The sequence below is a fragment of the Electrophorus electricus genome, chromosome 23, assembly GCF_013358815.1.
Source record: "Electrophorus electricus isolate fEleEle1 chromosome 23, fEleEle1.pri, whole genome shotgun sequence".
NCBI lineage: Eukaryota > Metazoa > Chordata > Actinopteri > Gymnotiformes > Gymnotidae > Electrophorus > Electrophorus electricus.
The window spans coordinates 8,912,069-8,928,079 of NC_049557.1; the positions used below are offsets into that span (position 1 = coordinate 8,912,069).

At 41.9% G+C, this 16,011-nt stretch overlaps 2 protein-coding genes across 3 annotated transcripts in view; both read left to right on the top strand.

Moving 5' to 3' along the window:
* Nucleotides 1-3,219, top strand: part of LOC113577363 (fibrinogen C domain containing 1) — a 78,791-nt gene extending 75,572 nt beyond the window's left edge. Inside the window, exon 7 of the mRNA XM_027009972.2 lies at nt 214-3,219. Coding sequence (XP_026865773.1) covers nt 214-473 — 260 coding nt within the window. The 3' untranslated portion in view covers nt 474-3,219. The remainder of the gene's footprint in view (nt 1-213) is intronic.
* A 4,646-nt stretch (nt 3,220-7,865) lies between these two features.
* Nucleotides 7,866-15,346, top strand: traf1 (TNF receptor-associated factor 1). Of its 2 annotated transcripts, XM_027009997.2 has the most exons (10): nt 7,866-8,314; nt 8,434-8,515; nt 9,465-9,563; nt 10,647-10,808; nt 11,452-11,511; nt 11,750-11,818; nt 11,991-12,416; nt 13,849-14,026; nt 14,278-14,426; nt 14,610-15,346. In XM_027009997.2, the coding sequence occupies exons 1-10, from the start codon at nt 8,106-8,108 to the stop codon at nt 14,823-14,825; spliced, it is 1,650 nt and encodes a 549-aa protein (XP_026865798.2). In that variant the 5' UTR covers nt 7,866-8,105; the 3' UTR covers nt 14,826-15,346. The 2 variants fall into 2 exon arrangements, with proteins under 2 accessions (XP_026865798.2, XP_026865799.2); XM_027009998.2 differs by lacking the exons at nt 7,866-8,314; nt 8,434-8,515 and adding an exon at nt 8,918-8,983.
* Nucleotides 15,347-16,011: the final 665 nt, after the last annotated feature.

Consider the following 16,011-nt stretch of genomic DNA (forward strand, 5'->3'; position numbering starts at 1 on the left):
TTGTTTAGATGCATAACAGAATGTAATGGGACCCAGTGATTCAGTTACTTGCTTCTATTTTGCGCACATCTTGTGTAGCCTTTCATCCGTCTTATGTAGCTGTCTCTAACTGTTTATCTCTCTCTCCCTCTCTCTCTCTCTCCCTCCTTCGCCTGCCCCCATCCCTCCTCGTACTATCCATCTCTCCTTCCTTCCTACTTCCTGATGTTTCAGGTGACTCCCTGCTGAAGCACAACGGTATGAAATTCACCACAAAAGACAAGGACAATGACCACTCGGAGAACAACTGCGCCTCCTTCTACCACGGCGCCTGGTGGTACCGCAACTGCCACACGTCCAACCTGAACGGGCAGTACTTGCGCGGGCAGCACACGTCCTACGCTGACGGCATCGAGTGGTCCTCCTGGACCGGCTGGCAGTACTCGCTCAAGTTCACCGAGATGAAGATCCGGCCCACGCGCGAGGACAAGTAACCGAGAGCATGCCAGTGGAAGGAGCCGGACAAGCAGGAGTGCATGATGGATGTAGGAGAGAGGAGCTGAGGATGCTGCCCATAGGAAGTGTGTGAGGACTGTGTGACCATGTAATGTTCTCCCCTGTTTTTGCGTGGATTTGACTCCGATCCTTTTTTCCGATGTCCTAACCCAATACATCACATTGTGCAGTATTAGTCCTGCAGCACATTAGAGAACTGCTCTGCCCTCACTCTCCTGGTCACTTCTGTGAATAATTATTAGGAAATAATTAAGTTATTGTCCTTTTAAGAAAAAAAAGTGATTGTTGATAAAAAAAAATTAAAAAATTAAAAAAAATTACAAAATAGGGACTGAGTAGATGTTGGAATTTAGGAAATGTGTAGCCTTTTGTTTCAGAAGACAAAGAATCATCCCTTTTCCCAAAGAGATCCAGGGTTGTCTTTGGGATGGAATGCGAGTTTTTCTATTCCATTTCATTGCCATCCTTTAGGTTGATGCTTTGTCAGGTGCTAGTAGCTGGGAACGGGTGACCACCGCCACCTACCTCTCCTATAGTGAGGAAAGACCATTGCCGCGGCAACTCTGAGTAATGGGCCAATCAGAACAATTTTTCATCCTTGACAACTCAACAGCACCATAAAACGTACAGCACAATTACCAAGGTGCTTATCAGAGGAGTGTCAGTGTGCTCTACACACATAAAGTCCGCTGTTCATGGAGGGTTTGTTTTGTCATGTTGTTTTGGAATTATTCATGGTAACCTGGGGTGACAGTAAGATGGCTTGAATCATGTTACTGTTTAGGGAATGCTCTGAGGAGTAAAGTATACAGTCGATAAATTACTATAGTTTTGTTCATTGATAACTGACAGAGCACAGCAGACTAAATCCAGCATCTACTGCAGGTGTTTTCAGTAGCATATTTGCTATGTCATTTAGTTTCTAAGTCATTCAGTGGTTTACCTGCTTGACTCTCTTCCTTTGACATCCTCTATGTTTTGCCATGAAGTCACAGAAATGCTTGTTTTCTGTGCTTTTTGAGGGGAACGGTGTTATAAAATCAGTGCTTTCCATTGATGTTTTGTCCCCTTCTCATGAGGAGAGAGGGGGATTTCACTGTAGTGGCTCTGCCATTTCCTCAAGCACAAGGCTAGTAATGCTTTTCATAATAATCAAAATGAGTTTACGTTGAATAAATCTTCATGCAAATTGCACCACAAACCTCTGCACTGGCCATCCAATCTTTTAAACATTTTACATAATTAATTCATGTTAAATCGGTCTAGTTCATTTATAAATCAGTTTTGCATTTCTGCAACTCAGAGCTGAAATTAATAAATCTAAATAAAGACGCAAACTCTCCCTGATCAAAATAAATTGGTCACCAAGTTCATATTGAATGAGTCACGGACTGAACACTGAAAGAGTTATGCACACATAATATGGTGTTAAAATCTTAGAAATATGTATGCTATTTTATCTGTTTGTTCCAATGTAATTGTAAATTGATTATCGTCTGAGGTGGAAGGTGTCTGCACTTTAAAAAAAACCCAACTGTTTTTTGTAGTAATGTGTCACCTTTATGTTTCTGCTCAAAAAAGAAATGTAAGAAGTGACTGTGGTCCAAAGAGAAGGCAACAGCTTTTCCCCCATAGGATGAGAAGCAGTTCTGCGAGTTTAGTCACATCACTTTTGCAAAGACTGAAATGTAAAGAAATGTCTGGTTATTCTGTGAAAGGTCAATATTTATGTGCTGAAAACCCAACTCACTGTCAAAAGAGCCTGGAATTACAGTCCAATAAATAACTGTCAGTGAGCCATCAAAGGTAATGGACTGAGGCAATCTGACAGGTTATATCAAGATTATGACAATTTTACTTTCTCAATAAGTAGAGCCTGGGGCCATAGCTAGCAGTCATTGCTGAAAAAATCCTTTTTACAATGCGTGATGCCCTATAAATGGAATTGGTTTGACAGCTAAAATATTCCCCTGAGACACTGGTGGAGTTGGGTTTATGCTACAAGTGTTCCTATAGCCTGTCTGACCATGGCCGTGCTAATTACAATATCTGGACTGTTTCACTGGGCATAGCAATGAGTGCAGAGCTCTTCACGGCCTCCCTGCATTTGTGCTCCTCCTGGCAGTGTACTGCCAAACATGAGAGAAGGTCGCAGCCGCTTGTGGTGCTGAACTATTGCCACAGCCAAATGTTAGAGTTAGTTAGAGTTAGAGGCTTACAGTCATTTTTTTAAATGCAAAATGAGAAGGCCTGGGAGTGCCCCAGTGGGAAAGACCAGGTGATGTCACTCCCAGAAGTCAGGAGCCCCCTGCTGGACATGTCTGGAACTGCACCCATCCTGTGGCCCGTGACCGCTCGACCATTCAAATTCGCAGTGAAAAATTGCCCATATCTTTGATTCAGACATTCATGACAGGATGCTTGTGTTGCTCTGTTCTTCTGCACATCCTTTGCCTTCTCTAATGCCAGCTGCTTGACGCTGTCCATCTCCGCCAACAAATATTAGATGGTTAATGGCTTTCGCAAATTAGGAAACAGTGTGAACCATGCTGGGATTTGCTTTAGAGGAACTTCAGAATCTGGCATGCTCCCAGGCAACGGGCTCTCTCACATTCCAGCATACCTTCTTGTCTTGAAGGCGTACATCCTACTTTTTCTTTCCTTTTTCAGTTTTGTCCTATGAGTCCGGTTCAGTGCTCTGAGTGATATTTAATAAACCTTAAGAATTCCTAAAGTGTTTCCCTTTAAAGTGTCTGGTGTGTTTCTCTGACTAAGGTAAGCATACCTGTGTGTTACCCAGTGGTGTTCAGCACACAGCAGCCATGGGTCAGTTCATTGGTAGGGAACCTACTATACAGGCCGGGCAGAGAACATTCAGCAAACACTCATCTATACTCTTACCATGTCAGTGAGTTCTGACTGGCAATCACACAAAACACTCTGGCAAGGATTTGTTTTTTATACTGAAGACTTGGCAAGTGTCATAGTCATGTCTTTCACAAGAAGAAATGGCACTGCACTTGACGGCAGCTCTTGCCAAGCGATGACGGACGGGGAATGCCAGGGCTCATTCAAAACACGGCGGTAGTAAACGTTCGTACAGGTGTAAGAGCAGCTCAAGTCATATCTAGATCTGACAGAAAAACACATAAAAGCCTCTTGCCCCGAGAGAACAATTTATGAAACTGGGCCAACTTTACAGTATTCGACGTGTTTACGTTGCCGTAGTAAAAAAAAAAAAAAGTGTTCGCTAGCTGTCAGTGCGATGTAAAGGGTGGGAAACTGCTGAAACTGCTATACGCCTCTTCAAACTCCCTGACGATTATGGTGATAGCAGTAAAATGTCCTGTTACATCCTACGCAAATTATTTTACAGTAAAAACGATTTCAGATAAACGGACAGAAGCTCATTAGCATAATTCTCAGTAGTCGCGTTTTTATAGTTTTGGATTATCATAGATCTATGAGAGCCTGAGTTGCCCTGGATAAATAGGAGCAATGACTGACAGGGTCAATGCTCTGTAGTTCTGGTATCTCAGAATCACTGTAGTCAGGAAGTTGGCTGAAGTCATTCCCATCCCCGCTGATGGCCTCATTTTAGGTGACTATTCTGGAGTTCTGGAAGACAGCATTTCATCAGTGCAATGACAATGTTGGGTGTTTAATGTGGTATTGTACTAGAACTACATGGTATTACACTGTGATGCATTTGCGAAACACCCTGGTGAATCGGATGAGTGACTTATTCACACTCATGTCTTGACATGAAAAGAGGTTATTTCTCAATCACCTGACATGATAAAATACCATGGGACAGATGATGCCTTGTGAAATAAGGTGACACTATGGCACTCCTTGACCGTATCATTCACTTCTTTACTCCACAGAAAAATTTCTCTCTCTCTCTCTCTCTCTCTCTCTCTGTCATTTCTCTGTCATGCTACCTCTCTTCCAAATGCCAGAAGAATCCCTGTTGCCCCTGAGTGAAGTAAGTTGAGATCATCCATTCAGCAGTGATGAGCAGGGCAGTTTTCCTCACCCACTGCAAACACATCACACACAGCCAATCATGAAGGTGCTCTCCTTGTGTTTCCTGCTCCTGCATTTTGCAGTGACATCAATAACTTTGGCTCACTCTGCTCACCTGAGCAATCCTTTACTTGTTAGTTCCTTTTTTAAAACTTTATAACAAACATGGAACAATTGCCAGCAAATGAGATTTGGTGAACAAATTAAGACATTCTATTTGTTTTGTTCTAACTGGGAGCTTTGTCACAGAGGAAAACAGCCAAATCTTAGTCGGTCTTAAGATGTCAAAAACAGTAAATACAAAAAAAATCCCCCCATAAAAGCGGTGTCATTCTACTGTCTTTCACACTGCTGTGTCCTCCTCACACCCGCGCTTGTCTTCTGTACAGTGGTCTATGTGCAGGGCCCATGTGGTGTGCTCCCTGCCTGATATGTGATGGGCCACCTGGACGGACCAGTCGATAGCAGTACAGGTCAAGCTTGTTTTGCACCAGCTCAATGTGCAAAGCCAGTGCTGGGTACTCATGCCTACATGGTGATTTAAGAGAGCTTTGAGAGTTCTCTTTACCGCCCACCTGCAGCAGTCATTCTGATGCGCCAGTCCCTGCTGCGATTGTAGTTTAATGCAAAACAGGCAGGCTTGTCTCCTATAACCCAGTAATTGATTTGTAGTGCAGAATGTCCCCATACAGGTGAATGGAGTGGCTTGGGTCCTTAATCCCTTCAACCTGGTACTGAAACTCTGACCAACACCACCACCACCACCACCCACCCCCTTAAGCAATATTAGCTCGGTATTATTAGTAATATTAACAATATTAGCTCAGTATTATTAGTAATATTAACAATATTAGCTCAGCATTATTAGTAATATTAACAATATTAGCTCAGTATTATTAGTAATATTAACAATATTAGCTCAGTATTATTAGTAATATTAACATTATTAGCTCGGTATTATTAGTAATATTAACAATATTAGCTCGGTATTATTAGTAATATTAACAATATTAGCTCAGCATTATTAGTAATATTAACAATATTAGCTCAGTATTATTAGTAATATTAACAATATTAGCTCAGCTTGCTCATTTTTTGTTGCGGTTCTTCTTTTGTTCCTCTTCTTCTTTTACAGTGCCCCTTTTCATAGATTATGATCATTGATAGTTCTGAAATCGATAATTGATTTCAGATCGGTGCCTCTTCACAGACAGCTCTTCACATGTCTGATATCATCACACTGGTAAATACATGCAGCTAAAAAAAAAAAGAATATCTTGCATTTCATCTTCAGAAAACCTTGTGTCTTGAACTTTGTGTAAAGGAGCTGCAGAATCATCTATGGTCTAGCACACACACAACAGCATATATGTCTACAACACATCCAAGCACATGTCTACAATAGCATATATGTCTACAACACATACAAGCACATGCAGTAGCACAAGTGTGTTAATCCGACATGAGAGCAAGATTCAATAAATTAAATTCAATATCATTTGAAATATGCTGTGAATGCAAAATTGGTAAAAAGAGTGTTGTGGAATACACATATTAGTGTACAGACAATAATAAATAAATTCTTGCCTGTTATGGCTAAAATATGAACAAACAATATGAATGTGAACATATGAACATGAATATGAACATGAACATAAAATACAAACAATATGAACATAGTAACAATACATTTTATGTATAATACTATTCCAAGATGGTTTTGATGCATAGAATAACAACAGCAACAATCATAAAAATGATAGCAATAATAATTGCATCAAAAGAAAGGATGACGGGTTATACATTTCATTACATTATTAAATCAGTAAAATACATAATAAAGAAATCTTATTCTAGAAAAATCTTAATAATAGTAGTTACAGACTAAGGGAAAATTTGGCGTTCAAGAAGTGGCCCAAAACAGAGCTTCATCAAACGTCTGAGGTTCTGCATTACGATGCGGAAGTCCTGGGTAAAGAGTAACAGTGTGCCCCACTGGGGCTGAAAACACATCATAACACTATCAAACATGTTACCAAAATGCACAAATCACGGCACAAATCTACAGTAAATAGATCTTTGATTAATCATGCCATCTAAATATTTTCAATTCAAGAGATTTAGTGCAGAAGTCTTGACTATTAATATAAAAAGGAATTTCTAGTTCAGAAGAATAAACATTTTGGTGCATTTTAAATGCTAAGAATTTAATCATATCATTTTAAGTTGTGCAATTGCTGTTTTAGTACATTTATGATTGGTCATGTTTATTTTGAAGTGAAAATATTCTACTATGTTTTACTAACAAGCGAATTTTAGGGATTGTAGATCTGCCCTGTACTTGTCTTTAAAGAATCTATTTGAGCTTATGTCGAATTAACATCGTAAGGACTGTTCCGTCTGTTTTTGCTCTTAGTCTATTACTGTAATAAAAGTCGTAACATATATTGGACATATTTTGCTGTACTGGAGTTTGATTGCTCACAGCCCGAACAAACTTTAGAAAGTTAACATTTTCAATTACAGTTGGTAGGGCTCTTGTCCTCCCATAGGTGGCGTAGTTGGGCATGATTGTGATTTCCCCACTGCAGCCTCCCACCCCACCCCCACCCCCGTGCTCTGCGTGTGTTACATAAGCAGTACTTCTGACTAATGCTTCAGTAAGAAGCGACGGCTCTCTGAAGGGTACGACACCTAAAGTGAAAGCAGAAACCTCGCTGCAGACTTCTGCGCTGTTTGTTTCAGGATTCCTCACTGGTGGCTATGCGACCTTATTGAACTCTTGACTTCTTTTGAAGTTTAATCAAAGACTCTTTGCATGAAGCTGGTACCATAGCCTTTTCCCTTTTCCATGGGGTTGTGAGCTATGTTTTTTTTGTCTGCAATGTGCCGTTAGAAGCTATTAAAAAAAACGTTTATGAATGATACATTTCCCGTGTGTCCACAGGTAGTCCCCTTTGCTGGGGGAAATAATAGCCTATAGGTTACATTATACTAGGCTACTTAAAGAACACACCAAGAGCTAATAGTAGAGGACCTTTTAACTAATGTGGTTTTAGGCTACAATGAGCAGAAATGATACGAAACGATTGAGCACGTCGGGAAAGGTAGGTTCATTTACAATGGGGACTTTCCATTGTAACGGATGTGATGATGCAAAACCAAGTTCTAAGTAAAGCGAGAGAGCGCGCGCGCGCGAGAGAGAGAGAGATTGAGAGAGAGAGAGATTGAGAGAGAGAGAGAGAGAGAGAGAGAGAGAGAGAGAGAGAGAGAGAGAGAGAGAGAGAGAGAGAGAGAGAGAGACTTAATTAATTTTTTTAAAATAAACGGAATATGTAAAATATAGTACCAAAGGTTACAGGTACTGCCATCCTACCGAGACACAGAATTTGTACATATTTAAAAAGCGCATTATTTCCGTGTTTTGGCATGGGGGAACCCCGGGGTAAAATTTACCTGAAGAACCGTGGGTGCTTCATATGCGTATTTTACGCAACCCACCAGATTAGTCACAGTCATCAATAAACTCTGGCGGCTTGTGAGTGAAGAACTCCCTCGATATCTTGGCTGCCCGCAACGCAATGGCATGTGGAGCAGCCGCAGACGTAGCGAGCGTGGTGTCGTCCGCGCCGGGTGAGAACGAGTATCCGTCGGGCTTCCCTCGGAGCATCTGTGACGAGGTCCCCAAGGACAAGTATCTGTGCAGCAGCTGCAGTAACGTGCTGAACAAGGCGCACCAGACCGTGTGTGGCCACCGCTACTGTCTTGCTTGCATCAACTGGCTCATAAGGTAAGGATTTATCAGCGCAGGTTAATTCACCTGACTACCACAGAGTCTTCCAAGAGGAAAAAAACCCATTTGTTTAATCAGTATTATTCTTTCGCCTTTTTTAAAAAAAAATAACCCAGAACCAACAAGGATCTTGTGTGTACGAAGTGTAAAGACGACCCCAACAGTGACAGTGACACCAGCATACTGACGCTTGACCACGTATGTCGAGGTTTTCACTAGTAGGCCTCTGTGATATTTTCACGTTTTGTGTTTTTCTTTCTCTCTCTCTCTCTCTCTCTCTCTCTCTCTCTTTCTTTCTTAGAAAAGATATCGGAAAACAACAAAACTACCTTTAGAGGATTAAAAATACATCAGATTTGTGTATATTTACCTACATTTAAATTAGGACGGGCGGTCCGTGGCAGTACCAAAGAGGAGAGTCACATAAAGTCTTAAAACTGGAATGTAAAAGCAGCGAGAATATCTGTCATCACAGACCACAGCTTCTTCAGAATCTGCCTCTGTCAGAGTAGATGGATGACATCACATGCAAATGTATTGTTTGTAAAAACACACAAAATCTCTCTCTCTCTCTCTCTCTCTCTCTCTCTCTCACACACACACACACACACACACACACAGGCAAGGGAAACTCTGTGTCAGATGAGGTTGGATTGTTTTGAAAAGGTGCAGCAACACTGTGGTCTGGTTTTTGTTTTTCAGAAACACAGAAACTTCTAAGGCATAGAAAGATCTATCCAAAAGAATTACCATTAACTGTGTGACCTAGTGGAGAACCTACCAGGAGCATTGTTCTTCTTGAGTTTTTAATATACACCATGGTCGACTACTTTCTCTCCAGCTCTCTGAGTGTCCCACTAATTATGTTTTTCTTTCAGTGCTTTCCTGTTTACCATTGCCTAATGAACTGATTACCGATTCACATGCTGTGTTTTAGAGAGCATCTTTTAAAAATGTATACTAAGGTCAGTAAACGGATGTGTGAGGCAACAGGTGAACAGGCCGTCCGCTTCGTTGGCTTTGACCCTGCTCAGCTGCCCAGGAGTCATTTAGACTGGACACGGATTTGATTACACTGAGAATGCTGTGACTCATTGATGATGCCAGGAAAACTGCTGTAATTTCCCCCTGTTTTGTCTGCGTGCAGTTTTTCAATGACGCTGCCATCAATAAGGAGATCCTGGAGCTTAAGGTTCACTGTGTGAACCAGGGCTGTCCCTGGAGGAGTACTCTAAAGAACTTTGAGGTACTTTCCTCCCAATTATACAGTCAAAATGGAAACCACAGGGCCATGCAGGTCGATCATGAGTTCTCGCTGGAAAACAAGGGGGATTGGGATGTGGGCTGTTGATTCTGTTGGTGTTTAGGTTTTAAAAAAAAATCTAATTCAGTCTCATGGCAAATGCCTCTGCTTTTCAAATTTCTGCCTGTGGCTTTTAAAAAGTTGTGGGGATTTTCCTTAAAGACTCTGACACTGCTGTTATTAACATCAGCAGATTTTCTAGTGAATGAATGCTTGTGGCTGCATCCTGCCAGCCTTGTCATGGCATTTGTAAAAACAAAATTTAGAGCCAACCTGGAAATAATATCTGATTTTTCTCAGGTGCCTTTCATGTTCTGTTATTTGCTGTTTGGGACTGTTTTGTGCTTTTTTGGGGGGGGGGGGGGGGGGGGGGTCTCGAATTCCCTACTATAGGCCCTGGCTGTGTTGAGATTTAGACAAAGGAAATGTCTTTTGCGGTCAGTTCGTTACACAGTCCGACCACTAAGATACTCCAGAGTATAGCTGTAGCTATTTCAGCCTTAGCCAAACTGCCAGACAGATTACTTTTCATTTTGGAAAAGATCCACAGTTATCTTTCCACAGTGCCTTTGAGCTCTTCCTCGGTATAAGTGTTCTCAGTATAAGTGTGGACTGGCATTTCCAGCTTCATAGCTCTCAACTTTTGAGGTGGCATCTTTTGGCTGAGAGTCCTTTGACTCTGACAGCATCTGACTAACACAATTCTTTTCAGTTTTAGGCATAGTTTTATGCCCAAGAGATCTATGAAAGCTTTCTAAAATTTTAAGCATTCCCCTAAAGTGTTCTTATAGCTTTGGAAATACATGTAGTCATATGGACCTACTTCTTTAGTTACTGGAAGATGCTAGTAAAAATCTTAGCTAGGGCAGTACTTAAAATCCCCTAGTACACATTTAGAAAATAACATTGCAGCTTCGGTAATGGTGTCAGCACATGAGAGTGGGACCAGGAATTCAGTGACATATGTCTGCTATTAAAAACCTTGTTCCTAAAATGTGCTGATTGGAGCTTTTAAAACTCTGCTAGGAACACCAGAGTCAGTGTGACTTTGCCCTGATCCCCTGTAACATTGGCTGTGGCTTGATGGTACTGCGGAAAACTCTGGTCACCCATCTGGAGAAAGGCTGCCCCAACAATAAGATCACATGTTCCACATGCTCTTGCAGTTTGACCCATGCAGAACTCCAGGTAAGACCAGCAGACAGAACACAGAAGAAAAAAAAAAAAACTTGCACCATTTATTTCTGCTCACAATCATACACAAACATATGCACATAAAGCAAAATGTGAATATGTCACAGAACTCTATTTGCCTATGCCATTACATATATGCTGCGTTATGAATGTGCTGTATACATGTTACAAGATGGTCGTAGTCACACATAGATCAATATCTTCTGTAGTGGTCATAGAAACAGGGTTTTTGAAGCTTTGAAGTTTATGGTATGGCCTCAGAGTGCTAGATACTGAGCCATTGTTTCCTGGTAGCCAGGAAGAGTTGGGGGGGGGGGCAGTTTGTCCTTAGTGGAGCCCCTGTGGTTTTGTCTAATCCACAGTCTCCTGCATGAAGTTCAGAGACCTAAACAAGGTATTGGGGTTATTGTAAATATAAATTATTATGCTAAACACAATAGGATTAATGTTGTATAATGACCTCTGGACATTTAGGCAGAGTTATGGAGAAATGTCTATAAAACAATAACAATATTAAAGCAAACATATTATGTATGTGTCTCTGCAGATTATTTTAAGGCAGTACTTGTAAGCAACATTTTTAATCTAATGAAATAAAATCTATAAATTTGTATACTAAGTCAGCTCCCTCTCACAGAAACATTCGTGTTTTGATGCAAGTGAAAAGAAGCCAGCAAAAGTAGAGAAACGTCAGAAGGCAAGTAAACAAAGAAATTAAGTGTTTTATTAAATTGTAAACATGAAACTGGATGGACAAGATAAAACAGTTCTGTTTTATTCCTAAAGGCAGAGCATTTATGAAATAGCTTTTATATGGAGCATTTTGGAGCTGCTTTCCTGTATGTGTCTGTTCCCTTGGGTATGTGTGCACTGGGGCCGCAGGCCTAATACATTCCTCAGGCCTTATTTATATATTTATTTATTCGTGTTATTAGGATAATAAGCATGCAAGCTCCAAGCGGAAAGAGCCATGTATCTTCTCCGAAGTTGGATGCACATTTAAGGTACCCCTCTTTAATTAAATTGTCGCATCATTACCAAGCCTTTCTCACTATTTATTATTGATGTGAGAAGAACTGTCAACGTTGTTATATATGTAATTGTGAAAAAAAAAAAGAAGACGATGAATGAAATGGTCCTGATGAGAGAGATCGCTAATGATGTCCACTCGCCCAGGGAAACACAGAGAAGGTGCGGGAGCACGAGAGCTGCAGTCCTGTTTGCCACCTCCAACTCCTCCTGGGGGCCATGCGGAACCTCCAGCCTCCGGTGCAGTCGCCGCCAGAGCAGAGCGTCCAGTACCCTGGGCTGGATCTGCTCCTCACTGGGCAGGACACGGCCTTGCTCGGTTCCCAAGGCCCCGGGGAACTGGAGTCCGACGGGGGGGACGGAGGGGTGAGCGACAAGGCCCTCAGCCTCCACGATGACCATGCTGAACTGGAGGTGGGTCGGCAGCTCCACGCACTTCAGCAGAGGCTGCAGATCATGGAGAACATCGTCTCGGCCCTCAGCCGAGAGGTGGAGAACACCCAGCTCAACGTGGCAGCCCTGGAGAGAGACAATAACACAAGCATGCAGGTCGTGCAGCACTTAGAGACCGTGGTATGTCCTTTTATGAGAAAATGTATTATAGCAAAACTTGCTTTGAGGTAAAATTGATTAGTGCTAACATGGCCTGTTCTGCCAGTCTGTTGATTTATGTTTAGCGGATATAGTGTAATTTTTTAAACTTAAATCACAATCTAATGTGATAACACACCCCTAAGGAATGCCATATGGATCCTGCCTTGTAATCTGCTAAAAGTCTATTAAGGGTGTTCTAACCATTACTGAAGTACTTCATATTAACGACCAGCGCAATGTTCTTCATGCCCAATTAACAGATTTTACTGTGCTCATTATGGTTGCTAACACTGTGCCAATTTTCTGGTACAGTCATAGCGGGTTGTGCTTTGACACTCAGGCTGAATTCTAACCAGCTCCTTTGTGGTAGAGGGATATATTGCACCACACCATATGTAGACCATTTCTCCTCTGTGGCAGTATCAGTCGAATATCACTGTGTAAACATCCTTGATATTTATTCAAAATATCTTCAAATATCCTGCCGAGGTTGCCAGCGAGGTTTTGGGTGAGGGTATGTAGTTGTGCGCTTGATGTTAGGCAGGGGCAGAAAAGTGAATACGTGTCTTCAGGTTCAACATCTTCAAGTTCAAATATATCAACAAAATTTGAGCGAGCCGATCCAGCTTACATGGATAATGACAATGAAACTGTATCAGCACTTCTGCACGATCATCCACACAGACTGTCGTATCCGCTGACTCATTTGAACTGCCCCAGTCCTCTGGGGGCACTGGCTCATTGCATCTCTTTTTTTTCCCCCTGACAAGCAAATTAATCAATTCATTATGTTTACATTTCCTCTGTGAATCTCAGCAAATGAAATGTGACTGCATCTTAACTACGACTAAAGCATAAGATAAGGCCTATGCCCGAGAATTATTAGATGGCCTTCGCAAGGTGCATTTGTAGAAGATATCTTTCACATACCTGGACATCACATGGCTGTCAAATTTGTATTTCAGCTACACGCAGAATACACCGGAATATTCTACTTTTATGATTCAAATCAATAACACAGCAGCAGAGCACGAGTCGGCCCTTTTCCTGTCTCTGAGCAGTCAGATGATAAAGGCACGACATTATCATGTGCTCGACAGCTTGTTACCACGCCTGAGCGGCGTCGCCGTGTGTGATTATGTCTCAGCTCTCACACTCCTCCTTTAAAAGGTACAAATTCAGCGATAAGACAAATGCATTCATTCCAAGGCAAATGCATTCAGCTGTCAGCCCTGAGTATATTAGAGCAATGTTTTCATCGCATGAAGAGGGAAAACCAGCTCAGGGGTCAAGTGTTTAGTGGCTCTGACCTTCCTTCGCTGCCATATCAGGATACCTAAAGACCGTCCATGACAGCGGTTGTAAAAGCGTTCTTTTTCTGATGCTGTTTTCTGTTTTCTTTTTTTTTCAGGTTGTAGAGCAGCAGCAGAGACTGATCAGGAAAGACATGCACATCGCCTCCCTACAGCAGAGCATCAACGCCCTGCATGACGTCTCCTATGACGGCACATTCCTCTGGAAGATCTGTGGCGTCAGCCAGAGGTTGCGAGAAGCAGCCAAGGGGCAAAGGAGCAGTCAGTACTCTCCAGGTACACCTCCCTCCGCCCGTCTCCAGCACTGGGATTTGTGCGTGGGAGAGGAAGCCGGCCTCGTTTTCCTTCGCAATTCGAGGGATGTGGATTTCAGCAAACCTCTTTTACGATAAACCAGTGCGATCTAAGAATGTGAATAATTAAGGTTGAAATTTCTGTCCTGAAGATTGTACTTCATCGGGATGACGCCGGCTGACGCGCTATAATACAGGAGAATGCAGCTGTCTGATTTGTTGCTGTTTTTTCAGCCTTTTATACATCCAGGTATGGATTTAAAGTGTGCATGCGACTGTACTTGTACGGAGACGGCGTGGGGAAAGGGTCACACATCTCCCTTTTCTTCGTCATTATGAAAGGAGAGTATGACCCGCTTCTTTCGTGGCCCTTTAAGCATAAGGTAGGACATGATCAGAGCACAGAGCTCTTCCTTACGTACAGGCAACCACAACTACAGACACAGAAGCGTTAATACCCATTCGGAATGAAAAAGATGCGGCAGGTTTTATGTGGCACTTTTTATAAAGCCCCCCGTTGAGGGTGCTTTGACCCCATGCCGACGGCTGTCTTCACCTTTCCCCAGGTGACGTTCTTCCTCATCGACCAGAACCAGCGCGAGCACGTCATCGACGCATTCCGGCCCGACCTCTCGTCCGCATCCTTCAAGCGGCCGGTCTCTGACATGAACGTGGCCAGCGGGTGCCCTATGTTCTTTCCTCTGGCCAAGCTCCATTCACCCAAGCACGCCTACTGCAGGGACGACACGCTGTTTATCAAGTGTGTGGTGGACTCTTCCTAAGCACAAGGGGGGACCTGTGGGAGTGGCTAACTAGACACCTGACACCTAGCCCCACCCATCCCTTTGCTCTCTCCCACAAAGCTTAATATGTAAAACTCCCAAAAAAAAAAGAGAGAGAAAAGATTTTCAAGTCTTGATCTGTGGAAAAGATGCTATGAGTTTCTGCTTATTTTATGATATGCAGAGTGAACAAAATGCAAAATGTGACGTTATTCAAGCAATTAGCCTTTATGAAACCGACAGCTTATCTGTGTACATGCAGTCTGAATGAACTGAACGTGACAAGCCCTAGTGATCCTGGTTTTGTGAGTCATAAGGCTAGCCACTCTTATTCTGCCTTTGGTTAAACTTATATTTAAATCTGCTTAAATGATCTGATCAGAAAAACCATAATCCCCGGAGTAGTTCATATTTACAAGAAGACATGTGGATTATGTTTCTGATTTGACATTCAAATTTTAAACCTTTTCTAAAAGTGTAAACCTTTTACTATATTTTATTATGTTTAATTACATTTAATATATATAGCCTTTTTTTAAAAAAAAAATGAATTTCATTTAAAATGTCATCGTTTTTGCCTTTTCTTTATGCTTCATGGGTCTCACTGCTAATCAGCAGACTATTAAGATGTACTTATCCTGAAGACTGCACTCATGGAATGGTTTGTTTATTTGCTGAATCGTGACAGAAAAAGTTGAAAAATGTAATGAAGAGCTGCATTCCAAATGCACTCCTTACATTACAGGTTAATGAGAAGAGTAGCGTGTGATCAGTAGTGATCAGTAGTCTGAGCAGAAGAAAGAGAAGAATTTATTGGCGCATATACCTCCTGCGCTATAGGACCATGTGTACAAGACAGCCGTGTACCCATTCATCTTAAAAACATTGAGTCCACTGAAACGGTAACACCAAGTAGCCTACAATGCAAACTATAAATGATAGTGTTATACAAGCATCATGTGTGAATCTGCACTAAATCATCAGGTGTGTGAGTGTGCAAAAAAGTGATATTTGTAAAGCGTCCTTAAGACTGAGAAAGGCGCTGTTTCAATAATAATAATAATATTAATAATAATAATAATATAGACCAGACAAAAGAGGAAAAGTTGAAGTTCAAACAGGAGCGACACCTGATCGTGACCCCGCACTACGGCAGTCACGGTACTGGGGGAACCAGACTCGGTCG

Excerpts from the sequence above, each read along its gene's own strand:
- traf1 (XM_027009997.2), top strand. The coding sequence starts at position 8,106 with ATGGCATGTGGAGCAGCCGCAGACGTAGCGAGCGTGGTGTCGTCCGCG. Across the intron at positions 8,516-9,464 it reads GCATACTGACGCTTGACCAC|TTTTTCAATGACGCTGCCAT; the intron begins GTATGTCGAGGT and ends GTCTGCGTGCAG. Across the intron at positions 11,512-11,749 it reads AAGTAGAGAAACGTCAGAAG|GATAATAAGCATGCAAGCTC; the intron begins GCAAGTAAACAA and ends TCGTGTTATTAG.